This window comes from Panthera pardus, unplaced genomic scaffold (genome assembly GCF_024362965.1).
Source record: "Panthera pardus isolate Hobbes unplaced genomic scaffold, ASM2436296v1 HiC_scaffold_17, whole genome shotgun sequence".
Taxonomy (NCBI): Eukaryota; Metazoa; Chordata; class Mammalia; order Carnivora; family Felidae; genus Panthera; species Panthera pardus.
Genome location: NW_026526732.1, coordinates 12,225,828 through 12,249,233, shown reverse-complemented (window position 1 = coordinate 12,249,233; position 23,406 = coordinate 12,225,828). Strand labels below are relative to the sequence as shown.

Here is a 23,406-nt window from a genome sequence, read left to right as displayed (position 1 = left end):
TCCTTGAAGTGTACAAGCTTATTTAAGAGATTAAACTCTTCTGTATTGGTTTTTAGGCTTACTTGATCAATGATGCCTTTATGTAATTAGAAATAATTGAATTTACGAAGAAATAGGAAAGCAGATTGATGTTTACGTTACATATGATAGGGTCATAAATGCTCCCAACTCAGCCAAAGTCAAAGGCTTACAAAGCGATATTCCTGAGCCAACGAAGGACGTGGGAAATGAAATAAAAGCATTTTGAACAGTAATTTATGGGGGCCAGCAGTGCGTCACAACGGGGGGGTCTGCCTGAAGGAGCCCCCAAATCCACAACCGTATCCACACACACCCACACAGGCATGCATATCCAGGGTTATCAGGAATAAAACGTAAAAGGAGTGTCTCAGAACGTTAAATCTAGATTTACAGAATCGGAACACAATCCGCCACTATCTTCTTGACAGTTGTGACAGTGAACATCTTAATTCTCAATAGATCCCGTCCTATGTCAACCTCTTATGAGATTCATCTGCATTATTAACGATCGGTTTGCCCGCAGGCTAGTCTTGTACCCGTGGGTGTGTATAACATACGGCGTCCTCCTCCCCTAGAAGGGACGTAACTTAAAACGGTGGAAGACTTATACTAGGTCGGGTACCAAACAACCCCACGAGGCATATGGTTATTCTCTGTGTTTGACACAAGAGCAAACTGAGGTCCGGCAAGATCAAACAGATTTTCCGGGGTCGCAAAGGCAATCAGGTGCACCAGAAAAACCTGACCCCAGAGGGGTCTGACCGCCTGGCCTGTGTACTTGCCGTGTAATCATGCTTCTTTCTGTCTAATGCTGGCGTTGGTACTGACCCTTGTTTTACCAAACATTAGAGGCTCAGTCTTCATTAAATCTGAGGGTGTCAAGAGTTCTTTGAAGTCTAGTCCAATTCTTCATCTAAAGAAGAAAAAACCCCGAGGTTGTGGGAATGGGTACAATTGCCTGAGGAGATAGAACCGGATCCTGGGGAGCCAGGACTGGAACTCAAGTCTTTCCTAATTCCCCTAAATTCCCTGCTTGGGATTCTAAAGGCACCACCACCTTCCTCCTAGCACACGGCCTTGGGAGTGGGAAGGATGCCTCACTCTTTTGAACTCAGGTTCGCTAGACCCTCTCTGGCTGACTCACCGTCTTTCTTGATCATTACTCTCTTACCCGTTATCCTGCTCTGTCTGTTGCGTTGACGGGTCACAAGCCCTTCAGTGTTATTTTTGCTTCTGTTATCTTTCTTGTGTTTCTATTTCTCTTTTGTTTACTGCTGGGTCTGTTTGCATGGCAGCTCTTCTCACCTACATCGGCCCTCCTTGCTTTTTCCCCGGGAGCCTCTTGTTTGCCTGATAAAGGCTCAATTTATGCAGGCAACACAAAGCAATTTGACCCACTTATCCTTTTCTGCCTCAGTGGGGTTCAGCAACGTGTTCAGTGTTCGGAATAGCAGAGGGAACAACACCTTTTGTCCACCTATGCTGTGGGTGAGGCAATAGGATGCACAGAGTAAGGGAGAAGATAGCAAGGGGGTAGACAAGAAGGATGGGGTTGGACCAAAGGAGTGAGTCCTTAGGTCTCTCCTGCTTGAAAGAACCAGAAAGCGTTTTGAGAATTGGTGTGGATAGTTACAGAAATAATAGCAAGAATGCAATTCTTTCTGTATAAGCTTAGGGAGAGATTTGCAAAACCACTCACATAGTCTCTGTGTATTTTTACAAATAATCTTGCATGCCCACTTTGGGACGTTTTAAGCATCACACACTTCGTTTTGGTGCTGTCACATCAGTCTCGGGCTCTGATTTTTCCATGTTGATAAAATGGAGTGGATTGTTTTTCCTCGTACAGTAAGTCAGGAAGGAGAATGTAAGCCATTAATCCTTGGCTCTATCTCTACTCTAGTATATAAAATGCTCCGGGAGGAAAAAGCCCAGTTTGGTTACACGGTGATGGTACTCCTGGAGCCCCTAGGAGTTAAGGAGTGAGGGATGGGGGTGGCCAGAGGTGAACATGTGGTTACCTACAACAGTAACCTGGATAGACAAGAATTAGTAAAGACAGAAGGAGGCCATGCCCCAGAGCAGGAGGGGCGCGTGTGAGGTAGAACTTGGGTGACCGTTCTTCCCCTATGCCTTGCGGCAAATCCCGGGCCTTTTACAAAAATGTTGATTTATTTTTTGAGAGAGAGAGAGACAGAGCGTGAGCAGGGAAGGAGCAGAGAGAGAGGGAGACGCAGAATCTGAGGCAGACTCCAGGCTCTGAGCTGTCAGTGCAGAGACTGACGTGGGGCTCGAACTCACGAACCGTGAGATCGTGACCTGAGCCGAAGATGGACGCTTAACCCACTGAGCCACCCAGGCGCCCCGAGCCTTGGGCCTTTTGTGTTCAAATCTTTTGTTTTGTAAAATGAGACAGGTGGAGAAAATTATTGGCTGGGTTTCCTCCAGGCTCTTAAATGTTTTAGCTTTATTCACAGAGATAAATACAGCGTCAGGGGTATGTGCACATAGATGCACATACAGCTGCAGACAGCAGACAAAATGAGGGGTGGGAGAAGGCTGGAGTTTCAGAATGAATGTTGAAGTGTGTAGAGATGCAAGTTCACGGCCACAGAGTTGAAGCTCTGGCTTCTTGATGTGGCTTTCCTGGGGATGGCCTTTGTGACCATAGGTCAGAAGCTAAATCTTGGGCCGCTAGCCCTCCGTCTGCTAAATTAAGGGGCGGGGCTATTAGGTATCTAAGTTTCTTTAATGCTAACATACTCCGTGGCTTCTTTGCTTTACTTTTTCTTTTCCAAAAATACTCAGGAAGTCATGCTACAGTGAATATTTTATGATAGAAATAAAGCTACATTGATTTAAAAGCTGCAGTAATGAAACTTGTTTCTTCCACTTTCCCTCCTGGTTTTTCATTCCTCCAAGAAAATAAGAACATGCTGCTCTGATTTTATTTTATGTGTGTGTTTAAAAATGGCCTCTTTGTCTAGACAATAAGATTTCCAGGGGCAGGAACCACGTCTCGGAAGCTTCCATACCGTGCAGCGGCACGAATGTAACAGCCTTTTAGAAAACGTTTTGCTGAATTGACTCTACCTCAGGTAAAGCTTCCTCCTGTACGGTTGACATCATTCCCTAATAATTTAAACCAGCGTTAGCCTTATTATTATTGCTGTTGTCGCTGTCACTTGTCGACGTCGTAGGTAAATAAAATAAGGTGCTTCTCCGACTGAGAACGACCAGGCTTCTTTGGAGAATAGATTGCACGAGCAGTTCTAGAGTCTGGAGACTTGTATGCGTCTGTGAGTCCGAGACAGAAGGGGACCACAGGGGTAATTGGTTCCCTTGATCAGTTCGGTGCCCACGGGGCGGTGTGCAAAGCATTCTGCGTCCTAACCCGGACAGTGGCGCACCGCCAAAGGTGAATTGATAAATGTTCCATTGATAAAAGTACCGTGAAAATGCAGTTAGGAGGGGCCAAGAGGAAGCGATGGGTAGATGCGGTGCAGTGAAACGCCGGAACCCTTCCTCGTCCTTGGGATGCCTCCCGGACTCAGTGTCTATGAGACATCAGAGGGAATACTGCACCTTCAGCCAAGCAGTAATTGCACAGCCCACACATGCTTTGAACCAGGATCCATTAAAAATAATGAGAAAGAGTGACAATATGAGTTTGGGTGTGCAAGGCGGTGTAGCAGGGGAGAGTTAGACAGATGGGTAAGATTCCCCCCTTTTAATAGTAATTAAACACTGCTGGAGCAGGCTCTGGTCTGTATTCATGAGGTGTGGGAGAGTATTGATTTTTTTTTTTTTTTTTTTTATGGAGACGCTGTAGCTGGAAGATTTTAGAGAGGCATTCCTGTTCCTCATTACTATGCAGGCTGGGCAGTGGCTACCGATAGTTGAGTTTAAGACAGAGACAATCTATACTGACCATTAAAAGAACCACAGTCTAACGGGCACATCTATGTCGTTTCTCTCGGTTTTAAACGTTCCTCCCAGCAGTTTTGACTTTTAAAATCCAGCGCTTCATTTAATGTATTTGAAGAGTTTAGAAAAAGTCAATCATTAGAGTCGTCATAAGTTGATGACTTAATTTCCTGAATCTCCACCATTTATATACTATTATCCCTATTGGGGGACCCTGTTTCCTTCTTGTTTTAATCTGCTGGCCTCGTTTATTTGCTCTCATACATCACCCAGGTGCCCCAAGGTTTGCATTGTTCTAAGAAACCCGAGGAGACCAAATAGAATCATTATTTCTACGTACCTATGTCACAAAGGCATTACAGCATGCCCAGGAAATCTTCCTTTTGAGTTCTTGTGGACATGATGATCTACTCTAATGAATTAGGTCTCTTTTTGCCTAACATCATTATTTCAGTTATGTAGCTTAATTAGAATAGGCAGTCAATGCATTTAGTACCCCAAGTTTTTTTGATCCCCAAAGCTGTAGGAAGCAAGAAGGTAAGCTTAATAAAGAGGGCATCCTTCTCTTTTTTGCCTAACATCATTATTTCAGTTGTGGGAGCTTAATTAGAATAGGAAGTAAATGCATTTAGTACCCCAATTTTTTTTTGATCCCCAAAGCTGTAGGAAGCAAGAAGGTAAGCTTTAATAAGGAGGGCATCCTTCTCACGCGGTTGTTGCTTGATGTTCATTGGAGGAGTGCGGCCAGTAATTCCCAGAATGGAGAGGGCAGTTCCGCAGGGGGGCAGGGGGCTGAGTTTGCGGAGCAGAGAGGATGGCGAGCCGGAGACAGGGTCGTTCCTGTCTGCAGTGCTGCTCATTCTGCCATATCAGACACCCCCATGGACGTGGGAGCACAAGAGCACGTTTCGAAACGGACAGACCCCTTTTGGCAGTAAACCTCTTTTTAAAATGATCCATAACTAGGTTTCTCCATTAGCACACTTAATAAAGAGCTGGCTTTGTCTAGTGGTGACATGGGCTGTTCTTTTCTCAAGCACACAAAGCTCTAGTTATTTTAACTGTGGCGAAAGCTATTTTTAAAAGCTCTTGGGTTCATTCTTACCGAAGGCTCCTTGCCAGAAAATTGAGGCGTGGGGCACTGGGCAGCAGCCTGCCACTGAGCGTAGTGGTCTTTGCAGAAGGTGACATTGTGGAGCAGTTGACTCTCGGGAGTTTGGCCTCGAACAATCCGACTTGCCATTAAAACAAAACAAAACCAAACCTAAATATTTCAAATTGATTTTGTGCAGTCTTGTGATACAACAGATATATGCTCTGCAGCGGGCTCTGAAATAACACTTCAACTGTCTTGAAACTTGGGCTGTCATTCATTTCTCTCAGCATCTTTAAAAATAGGAATTTAAGAAGCTTCAAGTAACTTTGAAGATCCCAGAAAAGAAGTGCCCCTCTGCGGTATCCTGTGTTAAATTGAAAGTGTCTATATTAGAGAATTCATAATGAAGGGAAATTGTTTGAACACACCCTTTTGTAGACTGTTGAATTTAATTAGGTTACATCGCGTCCTGATTGCTGATTCGGCCTAATTGGCTAACTTTGTACTATTTGGGTCTTTTGCAGATTTATTTAACTTTCTACCCTTTTTGGTTTGTGTCTGCGCACCTAGAAGTTTTCAAGTGAAGTCGCAAGAAGTGTCCTGAATGATGATGCTCTTTCCCCCAGTGACCACGAGCAGGCGTAGTGTTTGACAGGGTCAAAATAGGTCAGTGTGAAGTATGTCTTCAGAACTACCTTGATGAATTTGAGGGAGAAAAGGAAGCCTGCCTTCGTGAATGGAGCACTGGAGCAAGAGTCCTGTAATCCTACTATGCTATGTTCGCCCCAAACGTAGTACTGACTGACCTTTGACAAGCCGCTTCGGTACCCCCATTGGTGCACCGGGCCACAAAGTCTAAGAATTGAGGCTATGTAATCTGGAGGTTGTTCAATTCCTCAATTCCTAGGTGTTTATGAAGAAAATACGTTGACTTATTTTTGAGGAACAGGGTGCTGAGAAACTCTAGCATCATACAGGCTCACGTCATGGGCAGTAACATGTGAAGTAACATGTCCCCTTTTGCACCGTTGGGTACAGGAGGAGAGAGAGGCAACGGCCTTAGGGACCTTACACGTCAGCCTAGGGAACTGATGTTTTGGCCTTTGGCCCGGGTTGTTTCATGAAAGTCATCCAAACTTGATAACCTCCCTTTGAGCTAGGAGAGCACAACATCTGTGAATCTCCCGTGGTCACATGACGCCCAGACACAGGAAGGGTGAATAATAAATGGGGCCCGAGGAAAAGATTCTGTAAATTTTAACACCATCCTTCTCAAGCTCTAGGTAACATTGCCTAGATTACCTAAAGAAACCTCAGAACATTTCACAGATGCAGTATCTTTTTAAAAATTAAAAATTTTTTTATGTCTTCATCTATGCTATCCCATAATAGAAAGATTAGTGGGCTTTAACACATTCCAATAATCCTCCTTTACTTGGCATTTTGTATAGAATTTGCAAATTACTTTTCGCTGTAAACAGTAGCTGTAGAATACTTCAAGCTGAGAGGATTAAATGAGACCCTTATCCCAAAATAAGCCTTTCAACTAAGTTAAAACGACTAAAATATTTCATCTTATGAAATGTTATTTGGATATTAAAAAATATCTCCAACGCAACACCACCCATTGAAATCCTCTTGTGTGAAGGCAGGGAGGCAGGATCAGGGGGCTGTGTGTGTAATTTGGGGGACGAGGAATTCTAGACACATGTGGATTATGAAGAGCCCCTCAAATGTACTTCGGGGTAACTGCCCCAGCCTCAGGAGGAGAATCCATAGAGAGAGAGAGGGACCGACAGTCGTTGAGGGGGGAGCCCTTTGGGACCATCCATCCTGCTCCCCAAAATACAGAAAGTCAGGGTGAGGGATCACATGTGCAGAAGAGGCAACTGCCGAAATTTTAAAGACTAGAAAGCCATTAGCCAGACAGCACGTAAATGTGAACATTGACGACTAAGATTCTAAGGATGAGCAGAGAGATGGACGGGTTTTCCAGGTAAAAGACATCCCTGGGGGGCGGGCTTCAGCAGCTGCAGTGATGGGAGGAAAAGTTGTATAGGGGAGGGCGTCTGCTGGTGTGGGAAGCAGAGGAAGAGCTCATGGAGAGCCACGCAGGACGTTTGCGACCTCCTCGGCCACACTCCTGCAGGTGTGGAGGGCTGTTTAATGTGAGGAAGTGAAGGGCTCTTCTGCGGGGCTTGCGACCAGAAAAGGTTTGGTTGTCTGAAGCCTGGTGCCCTACGTCTGACCCTGGCATTTGTTTGTCCTGGGACCTGGAGGGAATCACTTAACCCTCTGAACCTGCTTCGTCCTTATGAAGTGGGGGATAACATCACCGTCTTTATTGGACAGGACTGTTGTTGGGGTCAAATGGGTCGTGCACACGGATGTGTTTTGAAAATTGTGAAATGGGAAAAAAAAAGGCCTCAGTGTATGGAATAATTAATGTTGGAAGAAACTAGCTAATAGACATTCATTGGTGGGTTTGTCCAGAGCCATTTTAAGACTATTCAAGGAACTGAAAACATTGTATTTGAGGGTGTCGTGATTCACAGTCTGCTCTAGCTTCCTGAGGAGGAAAGTAATAGTTTCAGACAGGTGTCGAATCCCATTGTATGGGATGTTTGGGTGAGAAGGAATCCTAGAAGTCAGATGGCAAAACTGAGGTCCAATGAAGTTTTAAAAAACGTTTATTTACTTTTGAGAGAGAGAAAGAGAGAGAACTAGTGGGGAAGGGGCAGAAAGAGAGGGGAACAGAGAGTCCCAAGCAGGCTCTGTACTGACAGTGGACAGCCTGATGCGGGGCTCCATCCCACGAACCATGAGATCATGACTTGAGTGGAGATCGAGAGTTGGACACTTAACCGACTGAGCCACTCAGGTACCCTGCGGTCCAGAGAATACAAGGGACTTGCACGTGGCCACCCTGATGACTAGGGGCAGAGCCTGGGTCTGACCGTCATCTCACACACCATTCCCTCCCCAACACAGGGCTTCCTAGTGGGTGGTTCCGGTTAAGCAGAAGTGGAATCTGGGTGTCCAAAATAGATATCTTGACTAATCGCATGCAATTTGGATCACAGAAATTTGTTCTGAGCGAAACAGGTCTACTGTTTTCCAGCATTTATTAAAATTTCTGCATCTTATAAACATGTCAAGTCTCCGCAACAGAGTTAGCAAGAAAAATAAACATACTTCACCATCTATGTTGCTTCTTTCCAGTTACCAAAAGAAGGCGCTTGCCTTGGTGAATGTTCCTTTAGTCGCTGCCATTTATGATTCCCTATCCAAAGGGCTTTCTAAGACGGTTTTTGAGGTTCACAGAGATAAAATCTTACACTCTGAGCACAGTATGGACTTACCCTGCCCCATGGATAGCCAGACTGATAAAGAAGATGATGAACACATGGTGTGTGTACCAGAACAACTCATAGGAGACCTGTCTGATGAACTCGGTGGAAGAGGTCATGATCAAGATGAAAGCCAGAGAGATGATCAGCCCAGTGACACCAGCAATTGTCGTCAGCAACACGGTGATGGTGTTCTAAGAGAGACAAGCACCGGGACATTGATATCTTCGTTCTATTTTCCATGTTAGGGTCAATACTCGAGAGTCTAAGCAGGGAGTAAATCAAAACATTCGAATCAGGGGCATATTAGCATCAAAAAGGGTCCCCCTATGACTCAAGAAGGGAGCTTCCCCGTTCTTTTCTTTTGTTCCATTTGATGGCACACGTTCGCTTTGCTCAAATTTCATCAAATGCCATTTAATCATTTACATTTTTTCCATCTGTATAAATCAACTTTCAGGTCAAAGTTATTATGGTGAATTGAAATTAAGACAATATGTAACACTGCATTTTAAGATAAAATATTGGCAAATAAATCCAAGTGTCAAGTTTTTGATTTTTAAAATAAAAGTGTGGATTGCCATGCTTAATTGCATGTTAACATTAATAAACACTTTTTTTTTTTTTGAGAGATCCCTCAGGGGCGCTCCTAATAAAGCAGCTGCACATTCTGTTCCCCTGGTAGTTATTCCTTGCTCTTGCTTTTTAATTGGAAGGGCCATGACTTGCATTTCTTTCATGCCACCTCAGGGAGGCTTGGAATAAGGCTTTGTAAATCCTAGGTGATCAATAAATATACAGCTATTCTACTCTGGGAGACACGGTCGAAAGGCCAGAGTTCTGACCTGTGAGTGCAGAGGATGGTTACCTAGCCTTTTAGAATATGAATCACAGAGCACTTTGTATTTGCTGTGACTTTTCCATATTCTTGCCAAGTCATTGGGATTCAGATGTTGGGTTACCATCGTTGAGCCGACCATGAGCTCAATAAACTCACACTGTATCTTTTGTCAGTAAAATCTCATTAATTTGGGCTGCTGTGAGATCTCAAGGTAATTTGGATAGGGACTTCTTGTTTCTTTTTACTTCATGGAACAAATAGTTGAAATAAAATTGAAAGGGTGTGTCTAAAACATTGAAAAGATATGTTATTTTTTCAAGTGTACTCAGGCATTTAATTTTTAAAAATTTTTAATGTTTATTTATATTTATGTATTTATTATTTATATATTTATATATAATTATTTATATATAAAAAATAATGTTTATTATTTTTGAAGGAGAGATAGACAGCGTGTGAGTGGGGGAGGGGGCAGAGACACACACACACACACACACACACACACACACACACAGAATCCGAAGCAGGCTCCAGGCTCAGAGCTGTCAGCATAGAGCCTGACGGGGGGCTCGAACCCACAAACCGTGAGATCCTGACCTGAGCCGAAGTCAGACGCCTAACCGTCTGAGCCACCCAGTACTCAGGCATTTTAGAAATCCGTTTATATCATAGGCCGTGCTAATTTCAAATCACTCTTCTTTGCTTTTTAAAGCAAATCCCCACTTCCCTTTTCTTGCAACATATTTTTATAGACTGGTTTGGTTTGCTGTGTATCTTTTCAAATAGCCCCGTTGCATCTGTTCGGAAATACTCTATAATGTACACTTTGTGTTATTGATACTTTCTCCAAACGTACCAATTTGTATTATTGATCTTTCTCCAAATACCCCAAGGTAGGTATTATTCACCTTAAGGTATTACTTGAACTTAAGGAGCACTGACATAGTATACTGCTTCTAAAATTTTGAGATGACTATATTGGAGTAACTTGATTATCTTGTTAAATTGCTTTAAAAGCATTCATAATAAGTACTATTCACTGTATGGCCTTTTCAAAATATTAAGGCTTATTCTTGGTTGTCTGTAACAATGAGCTTTTCAGAGCCTTGGCGGGGGAAAAGAGTTAACCCCGGTAAGCGCCAAGATAAATACTGGGGCTCAAATGAGTGACCCCGAAGGCCTTCCCACGGGCTTATGGCCATCGTTGGTTTTAACTTATAACTTTGAAGCTTGTGCTTCTAATTGTTGTCAGCCAGGAAAATGTAGCTCTACTTAATCAATGGCCTGATATGGGAAATCATCTCAGGATAATTAGGGACGTGCCATGGAAGAATTCCCCCCAAAATTTGAATTTCGCTTCTTCAAATAAGGTTCCCTGGGCAAAATGGTCGTGAAAGAGATGCCTCAGATGGTAACAGAGGGTTTTCTGTTGCGGGAGTACATTGTATTAGGGGTCTTCTTGGGCAATACTGATTCGTTAGCCTGGTCACCACGTTGGATACATATTCCAACAGGGCAGTATGTGCTCAAATATTTTGGTCAACCGGGAAGAAAGGGGTAGGTGGTGGATGGAAGGGAGGGGATTGTCTTAATCTCGATAGGTGGGTTTTCACTTTCTTTTTGTTTCTCACATGTGCTGCCACTCTGGGCACACAGGTAATTAGCATTAATGATGTTACTAGCCATGCAGGTCTGATTATGAAATTAGCTGCTTTGCCCAGTATCTGATTTGGCAGACCAGCCAGGCACATGTGTGCCAAAATACGACACAGGAGAAGAGATCCAAAAGCAATTTGCAAGTTGAAAATGAAGACATCCAATTTATAATCCCTGGATTTAGATGGCACTTCACATTCTTTATGATGCTACCATCAACAACAGCAAAATACCTAATCGTGAGCTGCTTTAAAATGTAAAATGTCAGGGTTCTAATAAGTTGCTGCATTTCCTATTTGGGTTTATTTATGTTTTGATATACATTAATTAAGGGGCATCAGTTTTTCTTCCTGCTTATAAACTCTTAGCAACATTTATAAAAAAAATACTTTTAAAAAATTATTTATTTTCAAGAGACAGAGATGGAGCGTGAGCAGGGGAGGCACAGAGAGAGAGGGAGACACAGAATCCCAAGCAGACTCCAGGCTCTGAGCTGTCAGCACAGAGCCTGACGTGGGGCTGGAACTCACGAACTGGGATATTATGACCTGAGCTACAGTCGGACGCTTAACCGACTGAGCCACCCCGGCGCCTCAAGAATATCTTTTTTTTTTTTTTTTAATTTGAGAGAGAAAGAGAGAGAGAGAGAGAGAGAAAGCACATGCAAGTGGGGGAAGGGGCAGAGGGACAGAGAAAGACAATCTTAAGCAGGCTCCATGTTCAGCATGGAGCCCCATGCAGGGCTCGAACCCACAGCCTTGGGATCATGACCTGAACTGAAATCAAGAGTCAGTCGCTCAAACAACTGAGCCACCGACGTGCCCCTCAAAATAGCTTTGGCAGAAACTTCTCTCCAGCTCTTTGATTAAAGCTTTTGAAACCCAGTGCTTCTGATCAAGGGATCGGAAAAGGAAGGGTGTTTCAGATGAGAAACCCGGGAGCCTGCAAGGACTCACTGTGTGGAAGGTCCGGATGGGGTTGAGGTAGCTCTCATTTGGGGTTTTGCCAAGCTTGGCAAGTGCAGCCAGAAGTCCCTCGGCTTCCGTGGACTGGCTCCGGCGATAGTGCTCCAGGTTGCACAAATGTGCCACGATGTGGATGGCTACAGTTGAGGAGAGGACGTCAGACATGCGCCATCTGGATTTCTTCCTTTGTGGTTACCCAACGACACGATGTCTCTACGGTCACGTTTCTCTGTTCTGGTGTTTGTGATCTCCAAAGAGTGATTTATTGGTGCATCTTTCACCGTGTCTTGAATGGAGTGGATTGGCTACTTCTAAAGCTATGGTATGATTCACCACATCCATTTTAATGATAGGAAGAAATGAAGTCAGTCTTAAGTCACCATAATTTAATTATAAACATGTGCTCATTCTGCAAGTGGAATAGGTATTAGGATATCACAACATAATTACATATATGTTCCATTGTATATATAATTCCATATTTTGTATAGAACATATCCTGTGAGATATATATATATACACACACATATGTATTCCATATTTTATATCTTATGTAATATAGTTTCCAAGAAATCACAGAGCATTATCCTAGAATACTGTATATCATATACATGGACATGTGTGCATATGACATCTATGATAGATTCCAGGGAAGAGTTTTTGTTCGCTTTCAGACATTATATTTTCTATTCTTCCTTTATACATTTTAGCATATATGTATATGTACTCCTACACATACGCATATACACAATATATTTGCATGTGTTATTCCTAGAGGATCAAAATAAACTGGTATTTATAGAACTAATCCTCTCTGTGTACTCTTCAGAAGAAAACTCGGTTTTCTAATTCTGAGAATTTGTGATGTTTAAATTTTAAATGAAGAGAACAAGCTTGGGAACACAGCATCATTTAGCCCGAGGAGACGGTGCTCAATGCCACTCTTCCCTGTCTTGTGAAATCTGGGGGGAAGCTAGCAGTCACAACATCCAGACGAGGATCTCCTGATGCTTTCCCTACAAATGGAAGCCCTACTGGGTGACCTGCTGATACCAGCCACTGGGATCAGATTCAAGTGTGAAATGAGAATTCATTACCCAGGGTGTAGATAGCTTCCCAGTTGCTACCTTGCCCCCCCGAACCCCCGTCCACCATGCAAAGTAGAATTGGCTAATATATAGTCTCCACAGATTGTGTGCAAATTCTGGAATCCTTCATGACTACCCATGGTGGGTTGAGGTGTGGGGGAGTGAAGGAGAAAGGAACAGCAGAAACTTGGGAGAATAATGGTAGCATGTTGGTCTCTGTGGTTCTAGCAGCAGATTTATTTAGAAATACCAACTGCTGTTTAGCTTTTCTCCCTGCCCCCTGAATTCCTTCGATCAGAGCCATTCCCTTTTCTGGGCTGCAAAGTTGTATTCATGCTTTAAGACCCAACCCAAAAGTTGTTTTCTATGAAATTGTTCGTCAGGTCCACAGGCACCAATGATACCTTGACTATAACATTTCCCAGGAATTATTGTTATGAATATTTATTTACATCTATGTTGCCCAACGGACCTGACGCCTCAGGGCTTATTCATCTCGAAACATCAACACTGGGCACGTTGCTTACTACCAGTATGTACTTAATAAGGATTTGCTGAGTGACAATGAGCTAGAAAGAGAGAAAGGGTCAGGAGGTTGTCTGCCGATGCGGATGGGGTAGTGCTAATACCTGTTTTGTGAACATTTTCCTGCAGCCTTCACGTCAGAACTCAATTTGAATATGCTTTTGGCTGAAGTTCATCTAAGAAGGCAAAGCACATGATCGTATTTCTGAGTCAATGATGTTGACTCTCTCCTTATGGGTTTTGTGAGAGTGGCACCCAAAAGGCATTGTGTTTCTTCCTTGTGTTCCATTTGTCACTATATGTGGTGTGTCTGTGAAGGAGCTGCCTTGTTTAGTCTCAGCATCCACGAAGCTAGAAAGTTTGTCTAGTAACCATCTCTTCCAATATGCTCAAGATGAAATGGAAACTAGTTGCTAAATTGAACACAAACATGTTCAGCAGTATTCCTAATTGCCGTTTTCTGGTAATTATCTTAAAGTTTAAAGAAAGCAATAGGTAATACTTCTCATGGCTAGCAGATATTGAATACTTAGTATACTTCAAACACCATTATAAATGCTTATGCGTATTACCTCATTTAATCCCCAGGTATCAGTTTTATTGCCATTTTACAGACCAGTATTCAAGAAGTTCAGGCAGTTGTAGACCATTAACGGCAAAGGTGGGATAAAACCCTGTTTGCCTGAATCGGAGGCCCATTAAAATTTTTTTCTTTTTTATATATATATATTTTTAACGCTGATTTATTTTTGAGACAGGGAGAGACAGCATGAACGGGGGAGGGTCAGAGAGAGAGAGGGAGACACAGAATCTGAAACAGGCTCCAGGCTCTGAGCTGTCAGCACAGAGCCCCACGTGGGGCTCGAACTCACGGACCTCGAGATCATGACCTGAGCCAAAGTCGGATGCTTAACCGACTGAGCCACCCAAGGACCCCTCTTTTTTTTTTTTTTTTTTTTTTAACAGAGCCCACGAGCAGGGAGAGAGGCACAGGGAGAGAGGGAGTATCGCAAGGAGGCTGCACACTCAGTGTAGAGCCCGACTCAGGGCTCAATCCCACAACCCTGGGATCATGACCTGAGCCAAAATCAAAAGTCAGATGCTCAACTAACTGAGCCACCCAGATGCCCCAGAGCTCAATCTTTGACCTTTAAGTTATATTGTTTCTTTTCACTGATTCGTAATTGTTATACTTTATTGTTCACTGAAAACTAATTTCTCCTGCGGGCTTAGCTAAAGCTCTTTGAATGGTTCACTTGGTGTCTTTAATCTAGAGTCAACCAGCTCATAAGAATAATCACAACCTTTGGAGTTCTCCTTGCAGGTGGGTGGAAAATCTCCTTTACCTCTCTCCCCTTTACCCTCTGCCCCTGGCTGTCCTCAGTTCTCCTCCACGGACTAAAGCACACCAGACAGAGAGGAGGTGTCCCCACTTTACAGAAGTAGATACTGAGCTTCAAGCCAAATTAAGTGACAACGCTTACAATTCCATAATCCACATGTGACAGTCAGAAGGGAAACACAGGATAGCTTCTGTGTCTTTTATATTCTGCATTCTATAACATCCTTCTCCTGGATAAGAAGTTGTTGATCACAATCTATCTTCTATTAGATTGATTTCCACATGAGAATTTGACACTGTTAAACTAAATTTAAGTACACTTATTGAATAAGCAAAGATATTGAACTAGTTATTTACTCTTATTGCCAGGTCTCCCATAACAGAGTGAAGAAACTAATGAAATAGTATGAGAAAACTCAAGATGCTTTTTAAGAGGTAGCTCCTGAGGGAATATGTTGAAAACTACTCTTTCTAGCTTTTTTTTTGTTTTGTTTTCATGTACTTTAAAATTCATGTCTTAAATGCTCCTTTGCTCTAACTACCTCCATCTCGTTTTCTTTTCACACGTAGAAGATAAAAAGTAGGATATCTTATTTTATTTATCCCAGGAATTCTCAGAGGGAAAACTACCTGTGCCACTTGATTTGTCCGAACGTTTTATTTCCTCTTAGGTCTGACCCTAATTTTATTGTGATCTTGGCTGGGAACTTAAGGTATCCCACTTACCAACTCCATGGCTGCTGGGGCTTGGTAGGTAACCCAGGAGATACTGATTTGGCTGTGTTTTTTTCCAGACATTGTATGTTCTGTTTTCTAGTCTTCCCTTTACACACCTCAGTTATTTTAATGTGGGTAGTCATGTCATCTGCTGGGTGCTTCCAGTATGTGATCAAATAGTGATATGGTTCGATTTTCCCCTCTCTTACTCATCAGAATCCTGTCATGTTACTAGATTGGCTACTCAAACTAGATTTGCTACAGCCAGAAGGACACGAGAAGGCTGCCTCTCAGTTCCTTCATTTATTTCAGCCTGCTGTCTTATCTGTAAAATGGGTGCATTGATTGAAACCAGGCAATATCTCGGCTTCCCGCCAGCTCTCTGGCTCCCGCGTCTCCTTCGAAGTTGACTGGGACCATTTATCATCCCTAAGGGATCTGTAGTCCAACGTGAAAGCAATGCAAACTCGAAACGCATGTTTTAATAATTTTTCAAAATCAACACTGGCTTAAAGGGACTTTTTAAGTTTTGTGGCACATTCGATACCATCAGTTATGCCTGTGCGCTCGCCCTGGCCCCTCTGAGGACTTTCTGCTGAGCTCATGGGAGAGCCTAAGACACCCATTTCCAGAATCCGCCCAAATGCCAGGCTAACAGATGCTGTCACCGGGTCTTTCCACAATCCTATTTTCTCACCAAAGTACTTCTACAGTTAAAAGAGAGCAGTGGTCTTGGACAAGCCACAAAATGCACATTTAATTGGTGTGTGGACTTCTGAGTTCAAATAAGGAGCTTTCATTGAAGAATGAACAACAAAAAAAAAATCATAAAGGCTACAATTAGAGCCAGTTGCCCTGAGAAAGTTTCTTTTCCTTCTTTCTTTCCTTCTTTTCATTTTTTAGGAGATCAAAGGAAGCATAATTGAGGGAGAATCTTGGAAGGGCGGTCAGTTCTTGCTATCTTTCTGCCTGCCTGTCAGTGATAACAGTCATTTTGGAGTTAGTCACCTCCTAATTAAGCAGCCTTAGGAAATAAGGACCCAGGGACAAATCCTGGCTGTGCTTTACCAGCCAGAGCCTTGGCCCCCCAAACTTTCAAGCTTGTGGACTGATTTCTGCAGGACTACATAGGTTCCGGCACCCCGTGCATGCTACTCATTTAAATCATGTTAGACAGGGGGCACCTGGGTGGCTCAGTCAGTTAAGCTTCCGACTTCAGCGCAGGTCACGATCTCACAGTTCGTGAGTTCGAGCCCCGCATCGGGCTTTCTGCTGTCAGGGTGGAGCCCACTACGGATCCTCTGTCCCCCTCTCCCTCTGGCACCTCTTATGTTTATTGAGGTTTGTAAACTAATTTTAGCAGCTCATCAGGAGCCGCCCGTGGGTAATTGCACACCCCTGGCGCCTACTGGATGTATGCCGCCTGGGTCAGTATTTACACCCCCCCTTTGAAGGAAGCTCAGGCTCACGGTACTACTGTTCAGCTGGAAGGATCTCCAAGGTCTGCTGTGGACCACAGAGTCCAAAAAGATCCACGTTAATAAGAACGAAGAGGCTGTGATACTGGGATTTTTATACCACTGGGGTTACAGGTCCCTGAAAATGATTTATTAGCGGTTGGAGAATTGCTCCAACAGCTCTTATCATAGGCAGGCGAGCGGGAAGGCAGGAAGCCAAAAGAAGGGTTCCTGTCACCGCGTTTTCCGTGATGCCCTTGATTAGAGATAGTTTGCCTCTCCCCTCCTCCTCCCCAGCCTCCTTCCACCAGCCTCTAATTACATCCTTTAATGATTTGACCAGTTAAAGCCTGCAGTTCAGCTTACAGAAGAACGGGTGAGAAATTAGGGGCTGGCATGCAAACTTCGATGTGGATGCACTTCTACCAAGGTTACACACCTCTATTAAGCCAGTCGGCTATTTGAAAAGCAGCATAATGGGCGATGCTAATAAAATAAGCACGGGGACATTTTCAGCTGTTCCCAAGTGAATACAGCAGAAGGACAAAATGTGAAAAGCACAGGGATATCTACGAAACCAGGGCTTAGCATGTTTTTTTTTTTTTTTTTTTTTTTTTCCTTCTAAAAGCGCAGTTGCCAGCCGCATTTCTTAGTTAGTGTGAAATGTAATAATTGCTATGTCAGGGCTTGGGAGAAGCAGAGAGCTTTCTCCCCACCCTCCTGCCTTTGCCGGGGATGGAGACAGCCCCGCGCTGCTGGTTGCCATGGCGGTGGGGGACGAGCCCTTGGCTCTCAGAAGCAGTCTGACCCTGCCGGGGAGTCCCGGGAGGCTGGGGAGCCCCGCAAGGCAGTGGGGGTTCAAGCAGAAGAGGGCCCGAGGGGATACTTCCTTCTCTCCAGGGATTTGTGAGGGAAGGAGGGAGAAAGAGAGTCCCGATTCTTCTGGTTGCGGCAGAATGTGAATGTATCTGGGATGAGCCCACCGGCATCATTTTGAATCTCTTCCCTGCCCACACGCTGTGCTTCCTCCACCCCAGCTGCTGCTGGGTCCTTGAGCCCCTGCACTGTCGCGGCTTGTACCTTTCTCACAAATCCCTCTCATCCCTCTTGCCTGCTGGCCGACTCCAGCTCATCCTCGGGTCTGACCCAACTTGGTGGGGACCTATTACGTGCCAGGGGCCGGGAAAGCCGAGACGCAGGAGACACATCTCAGCCCCCCAGGCCGTCGGAGACTGAGAAATTTTCCTAGGTGGCAGGGAGGCATCACTGAGGTCTGCAGGAAAGGTGGCCCAGAGGGAGGCGGGCCAGGCGAGGAGTCCCAGATATGGCAACATCTTCGCCATTGAGGGAGGAAAGGAAGAGCATTTAACAGGGACAAAGGCACCCACCACTCAGGGACCCGGTGGCTGTGTATTGCCAATGGGAAGAAGCCAGGGGGTGTGGAGAGAAAGGAGAGAGGAGGAGGAGGCAGCGCTCACTGAACGCAGCATGCCGGCCATCCTACCCTTGGGTTTGACTCTCTGTGCAAGAGTGGCCAGTGAATGACCTTGTAGTGGGTAGGTTTCCAAGAGGGCCACCTGGCAACCAGTCTGCACGTCTCTTGATGGATCGATTATGTTATTGTTCTTTTAATTCCAGCGAGGAAAAGGCACACAAAAACTTAGATCACAGGACCAGTCAGCAGCAGGGGTATGAAATAATGTGGTCATCTGATTCCAGTCAACTGCTCCCCTTGCTAAATTGCACTCCATTCTTGGGGCCCCTGGGTGGCTCTGTCGGTTAAGCGTCTGACCGCGGCTCAGGTCATGATCTCACAGTTTGTGAGTTCGAGCCCCGAGTCGGGCTCTGGGCTGACAGCTCGGAGCCTGGAGCCTGCTTCCCATTCTGTGTCTCCCTCTCTCTCTGCCCCTCCTCTGCTCACACTCTGTCTGTCTCTCCCACAAATAAATAAACATTAACAAATTTAAAAAAATAAATTATACTCCATTCTGAAAACAGTACTGACCACCCTCGTTTCAGGTGACAGCTTCTCTTAGTGCATCTTGAACACGGGAGATGTTCGACATACATCACTGATGCATCTATTCTACTGATACCTGATTACATGGAAAGAAATATACATACCCAAAGGTTTAAGGCGAGAACTATTGCATAACATATTTTCTTTTATTTTTTGCTTCCTTTTCTGATGCGTTTTGATGCTGTAGGTTTTTTGGTTCCTTCTCTCTTTCTCTTAGAGTCCAGTTCTGCCTTAAACCTATTGCGTAGTGATAATATTCTTCCCGCCATTTTACTGTGTTTTATCTCCTCTTTTAATGCAGGGATTAAATATTCTTAAGATTATCTGTATATATTTAAGTTTATTCATTTATTTTGAGAAAGAGAGAGAGCAAGCAGGGGACGAGCAAAGGGAGAGGGAGAGAGAGAATCCCAAGCAGGCTCTACGCTGTCAGCAACAGAGCCTGATGCGGGGCTTGAACTCACAAACCGTAAGATCATGACCTGAGCTGAAATCAAGTCTCAAGTGCTTAACTGACTGAGCCACCCAGGCACCCCAATATTCTTAGGAATATTTTAAAGGAAGCCTTCCCAATTTTAAAGGAAGCCTTGAGAATCCTTGAATTCTTTCTCTGAAGAGCCTTGCAAGGAGCAATCTGGACTCCACTCTGACACCACCCATGACAGGGAACTCTGTATTCTCACGGATGCTCATTCTAATTTTAGATAATTTGGAAGGTCCGGAAAAGACTTCCATATCTGAGCCGAAATCTGCTTCCCTGAGTCTTCATTGCTTCACGCGTCAACTCATTTGTCGGGCGTTTTTGACCCCTCTCTGGACTCAGCCCTATGGTAGCCTTGGGACATAAAAGACGCATTAACTTGTTTTTTTGCTCTCCTTTCCTTGCCTGGTTTCTCTCTTGGACACAATGTCTTTTTACCCTTACTTCTTAACAAACCACAAAGACCTTTCGCAGATGTTTCCCAGGTTGGTTTAATCTGGCACCAAAGACAACCGATGGGGAAATCTCCCCACAACTTCTCCGCACACCCGAAGTTGTGTTAATTGGCACTCGGGCACTGTCTGTCATGTCTTGCTGCTTAATTAAATCCACGTTTGTGTTGAGTGTTCTTTTTACTCTGCTATTTTTTATGCATGAGAGGATGAAAACAAATGAGGAAAACGTTTTATAGTTAAATTAGTTTGAGAGAAACAGTCCTGAACCATAACTCTTAATTGTGCAGATAGCCTTTTATTTCAGTGTGTTTGTCGTCCAACAAAACCACAAACGCTCGGCTTCTTTTCTTCCTCACCAGGGTTTAACCCTGGCCTTGGATGCTAATGTTTATTGCCTTTCTCTTGAAATCTCTTGTTTTCTTATTCAAGAAATAACAATAACACTTTATATGCTGTAAAGCTTCATATCTTTTCAAGCTTCATATCTTTTCAATCTTTCATATCTTTTCAATGCTGTTCAGAACCTTATTCACTTGATCTTGCTTTTCTCTTTGCTTTTACTGCCTATGATACCACTTGATAGTCATTTTGCTATGACTGTGAATGAGTTTTTGAGTACAGGTCAGTTTTCTTTCCAGTGTGGATTATATTGAATAGCACAGTATTCATTTTGCAAGCAGGTTCTTGTTGTATTATCAACAAGCTTAATTATTTACAAATGAAAATGAAGTTTCATAAACTTTTCCTTGCCAAACTGAAGGCTTGGTAGGGAAAACTGCGTGAGTATAAATTAGAAATCAAAAAAATCCTCTTATGTAAGTTTTATTGGTCAAATGGAATGCAAAGATTTATTTAAGGGGGAGCCTTTGGCGGAGGGGGAAATTAAAACAAAGCTATCGAGTTAAGCATTAGGTTTGGTAACATCGACTGGGCAAAGAAGAATAAGAAACACTTACTTGCATTAATGGCTATCCCATAGGCGACCAGTTTGTGGAATTTGAGGTTTTTGTCTAATTGCCTCCTCCACGGTCCTCTGCAGCACTAGAGTGACATAAAGTAAAAGTCTCATTTTAAGGAAAAATCATAGCGATGACAGCATCCTGAGTGGTAAGAGAGCAGGACTCAGGCTCTGCCTCTAAATTCCTGAAGGTGGGGCTATGGGTACAGAAGGGAGCGGCCATTAATCAGCCCAAAGGACAAACCAGATGGTTATTACTGGCTTTGCTGAAATTTCAACCCAGTAAAGTGAGAAAGTAAGTATAGTTCCCTGGCTATAAGTCAAAATTCTAGAATAAACCTGCTAATATGCATGTGGCCACTAGTTTACAAAATGAAGATGGAAACCAACCTCCTCATAGATGTGGTTTAAGTAGTCTATAAAGTATTCCTTATTACACAAAGAAAAGCATTATGTTCATCTATATCTAAATATTCATAAAATTATGATGATGATTGTATAATCATTTCATCTAGTCGGAGTTATTGAAATTCTCATTTTTCTGTACAGCGCATTACGCTGTTTAGCAGGAAACACAGTATCCAAAACAGTGAAGCTAATATAATTAGGAAATTATTAAATCTACATACGAAATTCTGTGTACTATGATTTAAGTACTAGATTTAAGTCCCATTAAATCTACCTACGAAATTCTGCGTACTATGATTGTGTATTCCTGGGCCGAGAGCTCAGAGAGATGTGTCCTTAGTGGCATTTGACTCCACTGCTCATTTGGTTGCTTTCAATTAGACATGGTGGTAGTTCAAACTGTTATAATACATCCATCTTAGTGAGTCAGGTCAATTTTATCAGCCGTCTTTTTCTGACGGAGCAAATGTATCGGAGAAAGGCGGAGCAAAGACTCCAATGTCAAGCAGGGAGTGAATGGCAAGAACGAAAGTCACATCAAATGTACAGATTTCTGAGTTTTGGTTTTTGCCATTGGGTCCTCTTTTACGAAGAAACAAACTTCAGTCCCCACGTGAATTATCAGGACTTTCACAGTAAAGTCCATCTTTGTCTTTCATGGCGCTTACACCGGTAAATCACAACAACTGAAATTATTTTAAGTAGTTTAGTACTTACAGTACTTGTCCCTCTCATGAATGAAATAAGGTTTCGACTGATCGGTAAGAGAATTAGCATGCAGTTAAAATTGAGGCACACTGCAGACGCTCGCGCCCAGGCCAGTGTTGACTGTCCACATAGAAAGACACAAGAGAGATGCAGTGAGAGTAAGGACGCCGGGGAAGAGGGAATGTTTTCCGAAATGATAATGTGTAGTCCCCAGCTCTACTTACGCCCAGAATAACTCGTGTGTAAAGGAAAGACTCTTCCTCTTCATACCAAGAGAATGTGTCGATAAACAGATATAAATTCACTCCCAGCCACGAGAGCTAGTGTTGAATGAAAAGAGACCAATCAATACTATCTTCAATCTTTTCTTCCGTTCAAAATCACTTGGGGTTCTTCTTTTAAAGGGTGAAACGAAGAGCTTCTCAATATTAATCAGGCTTACTCTATACTTATTTCCCATATATTCGTTTTAACAGTTGATTACAATAGTAATAAATTGTTAACTTTATAAAAAAAATTCTAAACACATATGGGTATATTTAAGGCATTTAATGAAAAGTACAAAGCCTTCCTAATCAACATTGCTCTAATGTTTTAAGTCAATGATGGCGAAAGGAGGAAATCTTTAAAAACAACTCAGAAAGTACTCCAGAAAAATTCCAATTTCATAGTCTAATTCAAAGACTTCATTTGATTTAAGAAACAGTTCATACATTATGCAAAAACTAACTACTTGACTTCAAAAATAATTAAAAATGAACTCAATCGAAAAACAACTTTACATGATTCTGTAAGGGTAAATTAAATATATCTACTGAATGTTTTCTAACAAGGTTTAGTCTTTTACCAAAGTAATACTTCAAGCTATTTAGCATTCCTATACAATTATCTTAAAAATCAAAGACTAGTTAATATATATATTTTAACTTGAATAACAAAAATGATACTTACTCCTAATAGGATGGAGAGACTTTCATTCAAAATCCAGAACGCCATCACGACAGCTTTGCTCTTTTGCTGTCAGCAAAATATTTCTTTCATTCACCTGAGCCTGGTTGTTGTATCCTGAGTAAGGGCTTCCCTGGTAGACTATTTTGTCTTTTTGTCTTAGGAAGCACCTAGTGGGAGCTGCTCTCGAGGAATTTCTAATTAAGGACTTCTTGCCAAAGGCACATCATCAGGCTGACATGCCTCCTGACCTGGGTGAATACAAGGCAAGTCTCTGTCTAATGATTCTCTTCCTCAAAGATTTCATAAGAAAAGAAAGCTCGTTTTATGAAATTATCCTCATGTACTTTATACCCCATTCATTTTCTACATGATTGCAGCCAATACGATAATGAGTCTTTATGTAAATTTGAGAAATAACCTCATTGCCAAGGGTTGGATAC

At 43.1% G+C, this 23,406-nt stretch overlaps 1 protein-coding gene across 1 annotated transcript in view; it reads right to left on the bottom strand.

Moving 5' to 3' along the window:
• NOX3 (NADPH oxidase 3) overlaps nt 1-23,011 on the bottom strand; it is a 62,247-nt gene extending 39,236 nt beyond the window's left edge. Inside the window, exons 1-7 of the mRNA XM_019412846.2 lie at nt 22,967-23,011; nt 22,240-22,335; nt 22,025-22,135; nt 20,898-20,982; nt 11,848-11,993; nt 8,407-8,588; nt 5,054-5,183 (exon numbers count right to left, since the gene is read on the bottom strand). Of these exons, the coding sequence (XP_019268391.1) occupies nt 5,054-5,183; nt 8,407-8,588; nt 11,848-11,993; nt 20,898-20,982; nt 22,025-22,135; nt 22,240-22,335; nt 22,967-23,011 (795 nt within the window). The remainder of the gene's footprint in view (nt 1-5,053; nt 5,184-8,406; nt 8,589-11,847; nt 11,994-20,897; nt 20,983-22,024; nt 22,136-22,239; nt 22,336-22,966) is intronic.
• Between the last annotated feature and the right edge of the window lie 395 nt (nt 23,012-23,406).